General features: G+C 41.9%; 1 protein-coding gene across 1 annotated transcript in view; it reads right to left on the bottom strand.

The window, feature by feature from the left end:
- Positions 1 to 18,023, bottom strand: part of LOC135090838 (ubiquitin carboxyl-terminal hydrolase 39-like) — a 43,716-nt gene that overhangs the window by 5,795 nt on the left and 19,898 nt on the right. The window contains exons 7-9 of the mRNA XM_063987927.1: positions 17,121 to 17,279; positions 16,864 to 16,992; positions 15,617 to 15,712 (exon numbers count right to left, since the gene is read on the bottom strand). Of these exons, the coding sequence (XP_063843997.1) occupies positions 15,617 to 15,712; positions 16,864 to 16,992; positions 17,121 to 17,279 (384 nt within the window). The remainder of the gene's footprint in view (positions 1 to 15,616; positions 15,713 to 16,863; positions 16,993 to 17,120; positions 17,280 to 18,023) is intronic.

Below are 18,023 nucleotides of genomic sequence, written 5' to 3'. Positions count from 1 at the left end.
TCTCATCGCTGCAATGTTGCATCTCTAGCTATCTTCTACTGGTATTTTCATGCTAATTGCTCTTCTGATCTTGCTAACTGCATGCCTCCCCTCCTCCTGTGGCCTTGCTGCACAAGACTTTCTTCTTTCTCTCACCCCTATTCTGTCCACCTCTCTAACACAAGAGTTAACCAGTATTCTCAATCATTCATCCCTTTCTCTGGTAAACTCTGGAACTCCCTGCCTGCTTCTGTATTTCCACCTTCCTATGACTTGAATTCCTTCAAGAGGGAGGTTTCAAGACACTTATCCTTCATTTTTTGACTACCGCTTTGCACCCTTTTATAGGACTGGCATTTCAGTGGGCATTTTTTTATTGGATTTTTGTTGCCCTTGGCCAGTGTCCCTCCTCATGGAAAAAAAAAAAAAAAAAGTCATAAACCATGTTCTGTGGGAGGGAGGGGGGCACAGCTACAACAAAAGGACACATACCTATGAGGTTTATAATATTCTGTGAGCTTCCTCCCACTAGATGGACTGCCCATGCCCACAGACTATTATATCCTACTGTTGGCCAGTTGTCTACTTACAGTCTACTTACAGCACAGGGAGAAAGGAAACAACCACCAACCAACACCACATTTCTATATCCTCTGGTTGTAGAGCTCCCAACAAAACTCTGAATCCCAGTAACATCTAATGGCACAAACAATGACAACTCAGATACAATACAACACACAACACTCAGGAAGGTCAAGAAACCACACCAGGCTCAACCCCACACAATGACAATGGATGCAGGAATGGGCGAGAGGGACTTGTGGTCAGCACGAGTTGCCTGGTCAACACTGTAACTGGTGTTTATCCTACTTAATCGCAAGGGGCATTCTGCCACTAGCTCAGATGCAATACTAGCAAATACGTGCCCTCTAAGATATATCCCAACCCCGCGTCAATATTCTGTCCTTTCCAACAACTTACCGTATTTGCTGGCACATTAGACACACTTTTTTCTTGGAAAAAATTATCTAATAGTTACCTCCATCCCTCCCCCCTTCTTCCCCTTCCCTGCACTCCCTTCATCCATCCCCCCCTCTCATTCTCTCTTTTCCCCTTCCCTGCACTCCCTTCATCCATCCCCCACTCTCACTCTCTCTCTTCTCCTTCCCTTCCTCCCCCTTCCTCTCCTTTGTCACTTATCTTTGACAGATAAGGGAGAGGGGAGGTGACAGGGAGGGAGGTTTGGGACAGGACAAAGGGGATGGAAGAGGAAAGGAAAAAGGGGAGAAAAGGAGATAACCAGAGAAGGAGAGTACAAGGGTGGAGGAGGATGGCAGGATGGGGAGAAAGTACAAAGAATAAATATAAGCAGCAAGGGTGAGGAGTGAGTGAAGAATTAGAGAGAGAGAGGAAGTATTGAGAAATAAGTATTCTCTTTTCATTGTCCTCCACTCTTTTAATTTTTTCCTCCATCTATTTCCTTCTCATTTATGCTCCTTCCATCCATTTTCATTCTCAATCAGTCTCATTCAACTTTGCAATCCTCAGGATTGTCCTCTCTCTCTCTCTCTCTCTCTCTCTCTCTCTCTCTCTCTCTCTCTCTCTCTCTCACAGAGAGAGAGAGAGAGAGAGAGAGAGAGAGAGAGAGAGAGAGAGAGAGAGAGAGAGAGAGAGAGAGAGAGAGAGAGAGAGAGAGAGAGAGAGAGAGAGAGAGAGAGAATGAGAGAGCATGCATGGCTAAACCTAATAAAATTGATTGTGAAGCTGTGACTTACATCACTACAGAGGACAGCAGGGACACACCTGGTGAGCCTCCCAACCCTCCTCCATTGCCAACCAGCCCTGCTACCCTGCCTCCCCAGCCACTCAGCACCAAACCCCCTGCCTCCCAGCACCACTTCACTGCCACCCAGCACACCATCCCCACATGTGACCTCACCAGGTCACCAGGATCAGCTGAAGGTTGGGAATAGGGGCAACATATGGTAGAAATACTGGTAGCTGGTACAATGAGGAGATTGAACAACAACCCAATGATCATCCAGACACAGTGGTGCCTCGACAAACATGAAGATGATTGGAGGTAGTGACTCAGCTTAAAACCACAACCCATCTCAGGCAACAGTGGGCCCACTGACCTCAGAACAGGAGTGGGAAGCACACTTGGGTGCAGCATCAAAGGAAAGTCTGTGAGCATTGCCACACTCCTCCAAGGACTGCCAAACTTAGACTTGCTGATCAGAGGCAGCAGGAGGAGGTGCAGGCAGTATGGCAAAGCAATCAGGATATGCTAATCATCCTGAGAGGCATTGCTTGGCAACTGCAGCAACCCACCAGTCACCTGAGGTCAACTGAGCCACCACTGACAGCCCCCTCACGGAGCCCCAGTTTCCTGGTCTTCTTGGCCTGTCACCTCACCAGTTCACACCCTGCACTATGGAGGCCTACCACAATACCCAGAACTGGTGCTGTAACTTGTCTAACAGTGAGTTATCTAAGGGGCTAAGTAAGCCAACCAAAGGGGGTTCCAAACTGATGTCAGGGAGCTCACTTATAGTGTAATTAAGAAAAACAGTGCCAACATAGTGTTTGTGTGTGAAACATTCTTAGATGACAAAGTGCTTGCGAACTATGCCTGTGTGCGGGAAGAAAAGATTGCTCCACTTAATGCTGGGGTGTGGTCTTCTGTTATAAGGAGTCACTCAACACTCAAGTAGTGGAGCCTTCCATGCCCATACCCATTCCCAGGAAACTTGAGCACTTGTGCTAAAAGTGACAGATAAAAGTGGGAACAGTTTCTTGTGCTTTGGGTGTTATTGACCCCCATCACATGGAGCAGTGCTGCTAGACTTCTTAATGGTGAACATTGACACTATGATGATGGATAAACAACGTGATAATGTGATAATTATTGGTGACCTGAATCAGAATATTGTCAGGGATGCTTTCACTGTCAGTCATGCACAACCTCCACAACTTTGTCAGCTTCCCTACTCATAGCTCTGGGTTGTCCCTTGACTTGGTGGTGACAGACCTCCCTTCCTATACTGTGCAGTGCTTGCCACTAGACTTCATGGACACCTTTGATTATGTGGCTGTGCTTACAAAAATCCTCTTCAGGTGGCCACAGGAGGAGAGTCACACTCACACGTTGTGGAGGTGGAAAGAGACAAACTGGGGAGCTCTGCACACCACACTGAGAAAAACGGATTAGGAGGACATACTGTGAGGCAATTTGGACCAGCAGGTTGACTCACTAAACTGCTTCATGCCCTGCAAGCTCGCTGGGTGCCCAACTCCATGCACACAGCAAAGTCCTCAAACCTGTGGTTTGTGCCTGAGTGCTGTGCAGCCTCTGATGCTAAATACTGAACCTGGCATGCTTACAAGAGGCACCCAGCTTCTAGGAACAGGCAGAGGCACTAGGGGGCAGCCGAACAAATGAGGAACACTCGAGAGTGGGCCTCTGAGCACTGGCATGCAGACTTCAGGAAGAAGATGAGAGGCAGTCAGGTCAGGAGTAAGCACTGGTGGAGCCTCGTGAAGGAACAGCAGGGTGAGTCATGAGGAAACACTGTCCCTCCCCTCCACTGTGGGGACAGAAGTGTGGCTCAGACTGCCACAGACAAGGAAAACTTCCTGGCTCAGCATTTCTCAGACAAGATGTGCATTGTCGACCCTTACAGACCATCTCCATCACTGCCAGTAACAGTAAAATAGTAAGAGTTGAAGCAAGTATGGCAGAGGTGAAACAGCTACTCTTGAACCTCGACAATAAAAAAAGCAATAGGGCCTGACAATGCTAGCCCCCGTCTGCTCCACCAGTGTCCTGAGGAACTGACTCACCCACTTGCCTCTCTTCAACCACTACCTTCAGACCAGCAGGTGGCTGAAAGCCTGGAAACTGAGCAGTATGGTTCAAGTGCACAAAAAGAATGCAAAAACTGAGGCCAAAAACTACTGCCCTGTGTCCCTGCTGCTCACATTAAGCAAGGTGCTGGAATCTGTGGTGGCCTCAAGAGTCACCCAGCACCTGGAATGCCACCACCTGCTGAGCACCAAATCTGCAGTGGACTTACACCTGCTGCTAACCTTGAAGTAGAGTGCTGCCCTCAATGAAGAGATGGTTACTGTTATCGTGGCTCTCAATATTGAGGGAGCATTTGATAGTGTGGCATGCAGTCCTCCTATCAAAACTCTGAACATGAGCAGCATGTGTAGATGGGCCACTCATCCAGCTCTTCAATGACCACCTGAGTGAGAGACAGCTGAAAGTGGTTGTCAATGGGCGGGAGTTGGACACGCATCCCATCAGAGCAGGAGTTCCTCAAGGAAGCTGTCCTGGCCCCCTGCTCTGGAATATATATTAATGACCTCCTGAGCTTCATCCCTGTTACAAAGGTCTATGCTGATGACATTAGCCTCTCCCAGAGCTCCAGGCCAGGGGGAGGAGACTGCCACTGTTGCCCAAATGAACTCTACGCTCAGGCGCATCATGGCCTGGGCCAGCAAATGGCTGGTAAAGTTTGCCACACACAAGACAGCTGTTCAGTCTCCAGGTCCAGTACAGAGCTGCATCTTGACTTTGAAGGGGATATGCTGGAGCCACAAGATGAGGTGGAGGTGCTGGAAGTCAGCTGTGACAGCAAGCTAAGCTTCAAAACTCACATTGAGAGACATGCCAGGGAGGCCTTGGGATAGCTAACGTCCCTGAGAAGGATCTTGTAGCTCCTTGATAGCAAGGGGCTGGAGGTGGGGATGGAAGTGTGGCTCAGACTGCCACAGACAAGGAAAACCTCCTGGTTCAGCGTTTCTCAGACAAAATGTGCATTGTCGATCCCCACAGACCATCTCTACAAGGCGCAGATTTGCTTTGCCATGGAGTATGCATGATTCTCCTGGGGTGGGGCTGCAAGGAGACACCTTGCCCTCTTAGACAAAATTCAAAACAGAGTGGTGAGGCTTATCAGCAATGTCAGGCAAAAGCCATGTCTCCACAGCCTCCATCATCACAGAGACGTGATGGGTCTCACTATGATGTTTTGTTTAAAATACACCACCAAGGAGGGCCTCACTTGCAAGTAATCTGACAGCCACCTTGGCAGGCCCAGATTGCCACCAGGGCAGTCTGCAGGCCCCCACAGAATTGCTGCAGCCACAGTGCAGATGTGGCACCATCAGCGGCAGTTCGTCTACAAACACATCACCTTATGAAATGTGTTGCTCACCTCACAACCAAGCCTTGATGTTACAAGTGTGTAACAGTTCAAGGAACAAGTGAAAACTTGGCTGATGAGGTGAAATAAGAGACAGGAGTTGGACTTTAAGGTAGAAAGCACTTATAATGCTGTCTTTAGCCTGTGAAAGGTTACAAATATCTATGTAATGTAAAATATGTAACTTACTCTTCTGTAACTTTTAATTGTATAAATAAAAGAGAGAGAGAGAGAGAGAGAGAGAGAGAGAGAGAGAGAGAGAGAGAGAGAGAGAGAGAGAGAGAGAGAGAGAGAGAGAGAGAGAGAGAGAGAGAGAGAGAGAGAGAGAGAGAGAGAGAGAGAGAAAGCAAAACACACACACACATGGTTTTAGATGTGCTGGTAGTATTACACAGCCATAGCGCTGCATCACACCAGATGTGAGGACGAAACATACAAATTCTTAGGGAACTTGGTGAAACTTTTGCTGTTGTCTTAGAAATATTAAAAGCTTTTCAGAGAGTCTGGCACAAAGCATTTGATTTCCAAACTACCCTCCGATGGCTCCTATCCTTCTCTCTATAACTTCATCTTAAGTTTCCTTTCCGACTGTTCTATTGTTGCTGTGATAGATGGTCACTATTCTTCTAAATCTATTAAAAGTGGTGTCCCTCAGGGTTCTGTCCTGTCACCCACTCTCTTCCTATTATTCATCAATGATCTTTTAAACCAAACTTCCTGTCCTATCCACTCCTATGATGATGATACCACCCTGCACTTTTCCACATCTTTTTGTCACTCTCCAACCATTCAGGAAGTAAACAGTTCATACTGGGAAGCCACAGAATGCCTGACTTTGGATCTTTCTAAAATTTCTGATTGGGACAGAGGAGGAGGCAGTAGACACCTGCCGAAACGATAATTACTCCCAGTGAGGTCTAAAGCACTGTTCAAGGGGTGCTGTGAACTTATCATTAAACCCAGCTGTGACCTCATTGAACGTTTCCCTTTGTGCCTCACAACACAAGGGGGCAGTCACAGCCTGCCCTCTAAAGACAACTCTCTTCCTCCACACAAAACTACAAGCACCTAATAACACACACACCCTTCACTCAAAAATTTTAAAATCATGGCGACTCCTACACCAGCCTTGGAGTCCCCATCTGGGGAGGGGACCATAAATGTCCCCAGGTCAGACTGCCTTTCTGTCGACGACCCTAAGTGTCTTGACACCCCCCCTCAACTTTTTCTTCATTAATTTCTGCAACATTCGCAGTCTAAGATCTAATTTTCAATTTGTAGAACACCACCTCTCCTCTTCTAAACCTCATCTTCTTTTCCTCAATGAAACTCAGGTGTCTGAGGCAACTGACAGTAGCCCCTTTTCTGTTCCCTCCTACTTTCTCTATCCTCATTTTCGATCCAAAGCTGGATGCTGCATTTATGTGCGCAATGACTTAACCTGCTCTCGTGCCCACGCTCTTGAATCTTCCGAGTTTTCCACCATCTGGCTACGACTACAGAGTCACTCTCATACTAAATTTATCTGTGCTGTATACCTCTCTCCTAACTCCTCTGACTATAAGAAATTCTTTGACTACTTAACTTCCAAAGTGGAGCACATTCTGACCCTCTTCCCTTTTGCAGAGATCTCCATTCTTGGAGACTTCAATGTTCACCACCAGCTTTGGCTTTCCTCTCCCTTCACTGACCATCCTGGTGAACTAGCCTACAACTTTGCTATCCTCCATGACCTAGAGCAATTGGTGCAACACCCTACTCGTATTCCTGACCGTCTTGGAGATACGCCCAACATTCTTGACCTTTTCCTGACCTCTAATCCTTCTGCTTATGCTGTCACCCTTTCTTCTCTGCTGGGCTCCTCCGATCACAATCTCATATCTTTATCTTGTCCTATCACTCCAATCCCTCCTCAGGATCCCCCTAAGCGAAGGTGCCTCTGGCGATTTGCCTCTGCTAGTTGGGGGGACCTGAGGAGGTATTTTGCTGATTTTCCTTGGAATGACTACTGCTTCCGTGTCAGAGACCTGTCTTTGTGTGCTGAGCGCATAACAGAGGTGATAGTGTCTGGCATGGAGGCGTACATTCCTCACTCTTTTTCTCGTCCTAAACCTTCTAAACCTTGGTTTAACACAGCTTGTTCTTGTGCTATACATGATAGAGAGGTGGCCCACAAAAGGTACTTAAGCCTTCCATCACCAGAATCTCATGCACTTTATATTTCTGCCCAGAACCATGCCAAGTCTGTTCTCCAACTAGCCAAAAACTCGTTCATTAACAGAAAATGTCAAAACCTTTCAAGATTTAACTCCCCTCGTGATTTCTGGCATCTAGCCAAAAATATCTCCAATAACTTTGCTTCTTCTTCTTTCCCTCCTCTACTTCAACCAGATGGCACCACTGCTATCACATCTATTTCTAAAGCTGAACTCTTTGCTCAAACCTTTGCTAAAAACTCTACCTTGGACGATTCTGGGCTTGTTCCTCCCTCTCCTCCACCCTCTGACTACTTCATGCCAACTATTAGAATTCTTCGCAATGATGTTTTCCATGCCCTCGCTGGCCTAAACCCTAGGAAGGCTTATGGACCTGATGGGGTCCCTCCTATTGTTCTCCGAAACTGTGCCTCCGTGCTTGCACCTTGCCTAGTCAAACTCTTTCAGCTCTGTCTGTCAACATCTACCTTTCCTTCTTGCTGGAAGTTTGCCTACATTCAACCTGTTCCTAAAAAGGGTGACTGCTCTAATCCCTCAAACTACTGTTCTATTGCTTTAATTTCCTGTTTATCTAAAGTTTTTGAATCTATCCTCAACAGGAAGATTCTTAAACATCTATCACTTCACAACTTTCTATCTGATTGCCAGTATGGGTTCCGTCAAGGCCGCTCTGCTGGTGATCTTCTGGCTTTCCTTACTGAGTCTTGGTCATCCTCTTTTAGAGATTTTGGTGAAACTTCTTTTGCTGTTGCCTTGGACATATCAAAAGCCTTTGATAGAGTCTGGCACAAAGCTTTGATTTCCAAACTACCCTCCTACGGTTTCTATCCTTCTCTCTGTAACTTCATCTCAAGTTTCCTTTCTGACCGTTCTATTGCTGCTGTGGTAGACGGTCACTGTTCTTCTCCTAAATCTATTAACAGTGGTGTTCCTCAGGGTTCTGTCCTGTCACCCACTCTCTTCTTATTATTCATTAATGATCTTCTAAACCAAACTTCTTGTCCTATCCACTCCTACGCTGATGATACCACCCTGCACTTTTCCAAGTCTTTTCATAGACGTCCAACCCTTCAGGAGGTAAACATATCACGCAGGGAAGCGACAGAACGCCTGACTTCTGATCTTTCTAAAATTTCTGATTGGGGGAGGGCAAACTTGGTATTGTTCAATGCCTCAAAAACTCAATTCCTCCATCTATCAACTCGACACAACCTTCTTCTTCGATGACACTCAACTGTCCCCCCTTCTACAGTGAACATCCTCAGTCTGTCCTTTACTTATAATCTGAAGTGGAAACTTCACATCTCATCTCTAGCTAAAACAGCTTCTATGAAGTTAAGTGTTCTGAGACGTCTCCGCCAGTTTTTCTCACGCCCCCAGCTGCTAACTCTGTACAAGGGCCTTATCCGTCCATGTATGGAGTATGCTACACATGTCTGGGGGGGTTCCACTCATACTGCTCTTCTAGACAGGGTGGAATCAAAAGCTTTTCGTCTCATCAACTCCTCTCCTCTAACTGACTGTCTTCAGCCTCTCTCTCACCGCCGCAATGTTGCATATCTAGCTGTCTTCTACCGCTATTTTCATGCTAACTGCTCTTCTGATCTTGCTAACTGCATGCCTCCCCTCCTTCCGCGGCCTCGCTGCACAAGACTTTCTTCTTTCTCTCACCCCTATTCTGTCCACCTCTCTAACGCAAGAGTTAACCAGTATTCTCAATCATTCATCCCTTTCTCTGGTAAACTCTGGAACTCCCTGCCTGCTTCTGTATTTCCACCTTCCTATGACTTGAATTCCTTCAAGAGGGAGGTTTCAAGACACTTATCCACCAATTTTTGACCACTGCTTTGACCCTTTTATGGGACTGGCATTTCAGTGGGCATTTTTTTTATTAGATTTTTGTTGCCCTTGGCCAGTATCCTTCCTACATAAAAAATAATAATAATAATAAAAAAAAACTTAGTATTGTTCAATGCCTCAAAAACTCAGTTTCTCCATCTATCAAGTTGACACAACCCTCCAGATATCTATTCCATCTTCAATGACACTCAACTGTCCCCCTCTTCTGCAGTCTCTCCTTTACTTATAATCTAAACTACAAACTTCACATCTCATCTCTACCTAAAACTGCTTCTATAAAGTTAGGCATTCTGAGTCATCTCCACCAGTTTTTCTCACCACCCAGCTACTAACTCAGTATAGGAGCTTTATCCATCCATGTATGGAATATGCTTCACATGTATGGGGAGTTCCACTCACACCACTATTTTAGAGAGGATGGAATCAAAAGCTTTTCATCTTATCAACTCCTCTCCTTTAATTGACTGTCTTCAGCCTCTTTCTTATTGCCACAATGTTGCAGTTCTTACTATTTTCTACTGGTATTTTCATGTTAACTGCATGCCTCCTCACCTCCTGCAGACTTGCTGCACAAGATTTTTTCTTTCGCTCGTCCCTATTCTGTCCACCTCTCTAATGCAAGAATTAACCAGTATTCTCAATCATTCATCCTTTTCTCTGGAAAATTCTGGAACTCCATGCCTGCTTCTGTATTTCCACCTTCCTATGACTTCAACTCTTTCAAGGGGGAGATTTCAAGACACTTATCCTCTTTTTAATTATTCTATATGACATCTCTATGGCATTAAGTGGGCCTTTCTTTTTATCAAAAATTTTTGTCACTCTTGGCCAGTGGCCCTCTTACATAACACACACACACACACACACACACACACACACACACACACACACACACACAAGACAATTTCTAGGAGTGCACCTTATGCAGAGGTGCATCTAATATGCCAGCAAATATGGTAAGTATATCCATCCCACATGTGAATAGAGGCCCAACTGCTGAACAAAGGGATGCTCCACATGGCTCAGAGGGAGATACACACGCAAGTGAGATCAAGTGATGGGAGGGGGAGTACGAGGGAAAAAGGAGGGGGAACGGTGGGTTAGAGAGGCCCGCCTCACTCTCTAGAACATAAGAACATAAGAAATAAGGGAAGCTGCAAGAAGCGACCAGGCTTACATGTGGCAGTCCCTGTATGAAATATACCTACCTATTTCCATCTATTATCCCCATCCATAAACTTGTCTAATCTTCTTTTAAAGCTCTCTAATGTCCTAGCACTAACAACATGATTACTGAGTCCGTTCCACTCATCTACCACTCAATTTGAGAACCAATTTTTTCCTATCTCCTTCCTAAACCTAAATTTTTCAAGCTTTAACCTGTTATCTCTTGTTCTACCCTGATGGCTGATCCTAAGAATTTTGCTTACATCCCCCTTGTTATAACCCTTATACCACTTAAAGACTTCTATCAGGTCTCCTCTTAACCTACGTCTCTCTAAAGAATGTAGATTTAACAACTTCAATCTCACCTCATAAGGAATACTCCTCACCCCCTGTGTCCTTTTAGTTATTCTCCTCTGTACTGATTCTAATAGACTTTCCTGTAATGTGGGGACCAGAACTGCACAGCGTAGTCTAGATGAGGTTTGACAAGCGCCAAGTATAACTTTAATATTACTTCCGGCCTTCTACTTTTAATACTCCTAAAAATGAATCCCAGTACCCTATTTGCCCTGTTTCTGGCCTCTATCCACTGTTTTCCTAGATGGAGTTCAGAGCTAACTATAACTCCTAAATCTTTCTCGTACCCTGTACCTACCAGAGTTTCGTTGTTTAATGTGTACCTACTGTGTGTGTTTCCTCTACCTATGCTAAATACTTTGCATTTATTGCTATTAAATTGCATTTGCCATCTGTCCGTCCATTCATTCATCCTATCTAAATCTGCCTGCAAGGCGATGGCATCCGATTCTGACCTAATTAATCGATCTATCTTTGTGTCATCTGCAAATTTCCTAACATCACTACTAATTCCACTATCCAAGTCACTGATATATATTAGAAATAATAATGGCTCTAATACTGATCCCTGTGGCACCCCACTAATTACATGACCCCACTCGGATTTTGAGCCGTTTATTACAACTCTTTGTCGCCTGTCGCTAAGCCATGACCCTATCCAGCCTAACACCTTCCCATCTATCCTGTGTGCCCTAACCTTTCTCAGGAGGCTTTGATGGGGTACCTTGTCAAATGCTTTACTAAACTCCAGATATAACATGTAGATGTAAAACAGATGTTTTAACCTAGCAGTCATCCATTTAGGGTCATTTTCCTGTGATCTTATTGCCCTATATGGGATATTTGCTAACTGACCTGTATAAACTTTATCTACAAAATATTTATACAATTCATCTACATTTACTTCACCTAATCCCCTCATCTTGGCCCCTACCATCCTCTCCACTCCCTCATCTACTCGCCTTGACCTCACCTCTCTCATTTCAGCGTGATCTGACATTCCAACATACTCACACCTATCTCCCCCTCCCTCTCTCCTCTGCCCCTTCCAGACACATCTTCCCTCCTCTTGTCCTACACCCTCATACCTCACCTCACCTCTCTCATCTTGCCTTATCTCTCTCAACTCTATCCCGGATCTGACCTCACCCTGCATCCGTTGCCAGTCAACTCCTTGGAGGTACCTTTTTAATTCCTCAAAATCTGCTCTCCTAAAGTCAGGTATTTTACTAGTGTTTTTGCTTCTAAAAGTTTCTTCCCATTTTAAACTGTACATAATTTTCCTATGATCACTGTTACCTAGCTGTCCTCCAACCTCTACCTGCATGACTGCTTCCTCCCTGTTAGTAAGAATTAAATATAGAATATTATTCCCCCTTGTGGGTTCTACGACTACCTGTTTTAAGAAATTATCCTGAATTACCTTAAGAAAATTCCCCTGCTTCTTTGTTACCCACCATCAGACTCCAGTCGATATTCCTAAAATTAAAATCTCCTACCACACATATCTGGCTGTACCTGCTTGCTCTATTTACTCTACACAACTTACAAACTTTACATCATGTTTCAAAAATTATTACAGGCAAACTACAGGGTCTGGATGGGATCTAATTACTCTATATGGAAGGCCGACTCTTCTATTAGATAATATGAGGTGTCCTGCATTAGAATGGCCGCTTGTGACAAAATAAAGAAGTGAGAAAAATGCACTCAAAGTTTGGTGAACTTCCAACACGCAAAACTTTCTTATTATAAACGTTATAATAATGACCAGCAAACAATCAATATCATTATGTCCTCAAAAAATGTTTGAGATCATGATATTCACTACCTAATTTTTGCATATCTTTTGCAAATTGTGTTATGGTCTTGGAAGTTCACTGAAGTTTGAGTGCATTTTTTTCTCTGAATACTTCACATAATAATGATAATTTGTTAATACTGAAACATAAAAACACAAAATAACAAAATTAGCAATAGCATAAAGTGAAAAAATGGTAAACAAACTGGACAGTGGCTTAAGGCCTTTCATTCAGTTACTAATACACAGCAAAAAAGCTGGGAGCATCCTTTGTCTCAACAAAGACACCAAGACAGAAGGAACTGATTCCACATTTTCTGAATTATAATGACAACTCATCCCAAATGGGCAACCCTTCTAACATGGAATACTGCTCAGCAGCATGCTATGCCTGCATTGATGGTTGAAAAGAAAAATAATTCTCTCCTTGTATAGATTTTCAACCTTACTGTTGGGTTATTCATCCACTTCTGGGCGAAAGCTAATAGCTCAACAGAGTCCTATGCATAGTTATCTTGGTTTTGGTCACAGTGGCTGTTCTAATGCAGGATGTCTTAATGGACTCAACATGAGAGGGCAAAGGGAAGTATGGAAAAACTTGACGGTAGGTGATTACTATACAAATCTTACACAAAATGGTGAGGGAGCAGGTATAACTATTGTACTTCAGGCACCCTCTCTCTCTCTCTCTCTCTCTCTCTCTCTCTCTCTCTCTCTCTCTCTCTCTCTCTCTCTCTCTCTCTCTCTCTCTCTCTTCACTCCCTCTCTATATTCATTTCTTTCTTTCTTCTAATTCTTTCTATTCTTCCTCACTATCATTCTATCTTGCTGTGTGAAACAACATATATATTCAAATTGGTATTGACACTAGGTTTGATATTTTGGAAATTATATGAGGTGGTTATTCAAAGAGGGTCTTAAACGACAAAAACAAAAAAAACAGAAAAAAATGCAGTCAAAGTTTGGCGACTTTTCAGAATGCAATATTGAGCTAGAGGGTTGTGGCTTGTTTTAAAACATAGGGTAGGAATCCTACTTTAAGTAGCAAGATGCAAACAAAATTATCTTACAGCATTCTGAAAAACAAAAAGCAAACAATGACTGTGTTTTCCTTTGTTTAGAAAAAACAAGTATTTTAGAATGAACTGAATATAAATATCCATATAAAAAAAAAAAACACTTTCTGAACACATCAAACCCATTGTCATAGTAAGAAAATACCCCCATCTTTCATTTCCAGTCACCAATGTGTGATTATCTTGCTATCTTATTGCTGTGTCAAGCAAGGGAAGTGATACAAGAAAATGACAGCTAGGTAAATGAATGTCCCCAAACACCAAAAAAAAAACCCTATCGGAGCCTCAACATGTTATTTTCTTGGTAAATACTACCTCAGGCTTGATTACCAGAGACCAACACATGATTATCTTAATATACTGATGCATTTTCAGGTATGGATGCAGGTACAGGTAAGTGACAGGTAAGCACTTTGCCAGTTATTATGCTTCAAAGGAAGTGAAATATAGGAAGTGAGACACAAGTAAGACGGTAAGTTGTCATGGAAACAAGAGAATAATGATATTGCAAAGATAATAAGATAATAACACTGCAAGAAAATATTGCAGCTACAGTTCACCTCACCTGGAAAAGAATGCATCCTAATGTACAACTGACAGATAAGTTAAACAAATTGCATGCTACAAAGATATTAATAAGAAAATAAGATAAGACTACTATCACACAGTGCTCATACGTCATCCCAGCTCCTGCTCTGTATTGGTATGCAAGGCGCGTATACGCCTGTACTTGACCAAAGCTTGGAATCAGCGAGGAGGGGCACTTGTAGTCTCAATCAGAAAGGTTCAGAGAATGGGATTGTCAACCAACTTGCAGTTGGGCTAGAGACGTAAGGTTTGTTTCATGTGAAAGAGGAAGTGCTGCACTATACTACCCCATGTGTAACTCAGAAAGTGGCTTTGGTGGCATTTATGCCCCTCTTTGAATAACCACGTCACATATTGGAGATGTATTTGACTAAGTTTTGATATTATAATTTTCAACAAGGCTTTCAGTGCTGACTTTTCTTTACTTATCTATATTCATCCATATTGTATCTTTATGAGGAAATGGATACATCAAACCCAGACCATGAGAAACGTGTGAAATGGTTCGATAACAAAGTAGTGAATATTTTGTCAACATCTGCCAAGGCTAATCCTATGAGCAATGCTTCAAGGCATGACTCAAAGGTCAGTCAGAAAGCAGAAGTATAACATCCTAATATCATTCAACTCTTCAGTAGAATTTGGTAGAAATAATTATAGTGAAAGAAATGAAAATTTATCTTTGGAAAGTTTGACATTTTTTTTCAAATTATAGGTAATATTTTAGAAGCAGTTTTTTAAACAATTTTAAATGTATACTTGTTATTAAAAGTAACAACTGCAATTCATGAGAAAAATATATTTCTAGTCATAATTTTGGATATTTCATTTCAGCTATATATCACAACCTTTCAGAGATATCCTCTCTCATATCCAACTGGACAAATTTTCTATTACATAAAAATTAATTCTTAAGAAAACTCACTGTAAACTATTATTATTGCTACACAGAAAGAAAAGAATATCATAAATATTTTTTTCCAACAAGCTTAAGAAAATTTGGGCAGTTAAGGGTAAGTTACCATGTGTTAAGATGGGGTAATATACAAACCGCTATCAAATATTTTGTTGCCCTTGGCTGGCATCCCTCCTTAAAAAAAAAAAAAAAAAAAAAAAAAAAAAAAAAAAAAAAAAAAAATATATATATATATATATATATATATATATATATATATATATATATATATATATATATATATATATGTATATATGTATATGTATATATATATATATATATATATATATATATATATATATATATATATATATATATATATATATATATATATATATATATATATATATATATATATAAAGTTATTCACATACTTGCAACATATAAACACATTCACTTACTTCCTCGGTCAAATACTCAGCAACGTCGATATTCTTAACAGGGAAGTTGACAATGGTTGGGTTCTTCTCAGTGTAGAAAGTGTTCTTGGTGAATCTCTGAAAGTTTATCAAGCAAAAAGAGAAAGTCATCTACTAAATATAATCAATATAACAAGGTTATCTCATTTATATCCATATTAGAAATTCATACATTTGCAGTCTCTTATTTATAAAGGGGCACATCAGCAATATACAGTATACTCAACAAATACAAAGTAAATTTGAAAAAGTCAAATCTTTTTGCAATGAGGCATATATAATACAGTGGAACCTCAGTTCTAGAACTTAATTTATATAATACAGTGGAACCTCGGTTCTAGAACTTAATTTGTTCCTGAGTGCCATTCAAAATCCAAAATGTTTGAAAACCGAAACTATTTTCCCCACAAGAATCAATGTAAAATGGATTAATCTGTTCCTAGACACCAGTCTACCTTGTCTTAGCAGCTTACGACAGATGCTTCCACAGCCGAGATGGCTGCTTCACATCATCTCCAGCTCACAAATTATTTATCCAGAAAGAATGTACTGAATAAAGTTAATGACATAGAACTCATCAGAAGATACTGTTTAGATTCTTTGTCACCAATCTAGTGAGGGGAGCCTTACAGACGGACACAGTGGGGGAGCAACCCACTTACCGCCTAAATGGTGATCATAACACTTAGACATCTTGCTACTGGGAAAAGCTACTGGAAAAATGCAGCTGTGCAGTAATGATAGTGTTGGGGGTCATTGAGAGAGCCACAGATGGTTTGGGATAACTCCTGAGCGCCATAAACTGTTTGTTTATATAGAGGCTTTTCAAACGGGATCATATTTACCTTATTTCAAAGATTGAATCACTCTTATATTTTGTGTCTCTCCTCCAAATATATAAACACAAAGTAAATATTTATAGAAACTATAAATTAGTAATAAACAACAGCTTTTGCTATGTCTTTTAATATTTGAAATCAGGTAACTTTGTTCTAGAACCAAATTATGGTACCGTGACCGAAGCAATAATGAGTTAAAAATTTTGTTCGAAAACCAATTTGTTTGGAAACAGAAGTGTTCAGTAACCAAGGTTCCACTATACACGGATTTTCTCATATCTTCTCTTATACCTTACAATATATTCTATATGTGGAAAGACAAACAATGCCACCTCATTTGTTTGGAAGATGTAAAGAAAGCAAAAATATCACTGATAAGTGAGGCCTAACCTTATGGTAGAGAATGAGATAAGGAGGCAGGCCTGTTAGCTGGAACTTCTTCAAAATACTCTCTTTGTAGGTCTGATACTCCTTGCCAGTCTTGCCATCAAACTTACTCAGCAGCACATACAAGCTCACCTGAAACCAATAAACATGGATGTGTGTCTAATTTCATTCAAATTAATTATTCAAAACAAATGTTATTCTCAACAACTACACTATGAATTATCACAACTATTACACAAGCAAGGATTCAGTGCTGTTACTTGTGGAATGATGTTTTCTTTCTTCTCATCTTTGAAGAGGGGAGGCTGTGGTAGATCACAGGTGAGGTACAAGAAGGGAGACTCCTCCATCTTCATCTGGTATTCCTCTGTTTCCAGCAGATGATTCCGCTCCTTCTCATCAATCTCCACAGGCAGAATCTGTATGGGGAATCGAATTCGTTCATCTCTAAGGAGTGTTCACTGCTTAACATGTTTGTTATAGGTGGTCAGGAGCATGCCTCTGCTGTGTTGTGGTACATTTACAGCAGTGTATCTACAGGTGTACAGACAGTCTGCTAGAAGCCACTAACCACAGAGGTGAATGTTTGGCCAGTCAAATATATATATGAATACAATAATGTTGATAAGTACTGATTGTCTCAAGTTCTGCTGTTTCATGGTTATGATGGTGGCAATGCTTGTCCCTGTAAATTCCACTTTGCTGTTTTTTTTTCTTCAGTGCTACACTTACACTGTGGGTATGAGCATGCTCCGCAATACACTCATCTCATTACTTTTTACAGTACACTATACATATATTACACCAAACATAATTGTTTCTCTAGAAGAAGAAGAAGAAGAAGAAGAAGAAGAAGAAGAAGAAGAAGAAGAAGAAGAAGAAGAAGAAGAAGAAGAAGAAGAAGAAGAAGAAGAAGAAGAAGAAGAAGAAGAAGAAGAAGAGAGAGAGAGAGAGAGAGAGAGAGAGAGAGAGAGAGAGAGAGAGAGAGAGAGAGAGAGAGAGAGAGAGAGAGAGAGAGAGAGAGAGAGAGAGAGAATCTGATTTTGTTTATCTACAGTAAACCTTCAGTATATCAAACCCTATTAACCCTACTGTCTGTGGCTTTCCTGGATTTTTGCTCTTCCTGACCAAGGGATCATGTGTTAAGTACGAGTAAACATCAC

Source organism: Scylla paramamosain, chromosome 36 (assembly GCF_035594125.1).
Source record: "Scylla paramamosain isolate STU-SP2022 chromosome 36, ASM3559412v1, whole genome shotgun sequence".
NCBI classification, from domain to species: Eukaryota; Metazoa; Arthropoda; class Malacostraca; order Decapoda; family Portunidae; genus Scylla; species Scylla paramamosain.
The sequence above is the reverse complement of the archived record's forward strand: the minus strand, read 5'-3'. Positions and strand labels throughout refer to the sequence as shown.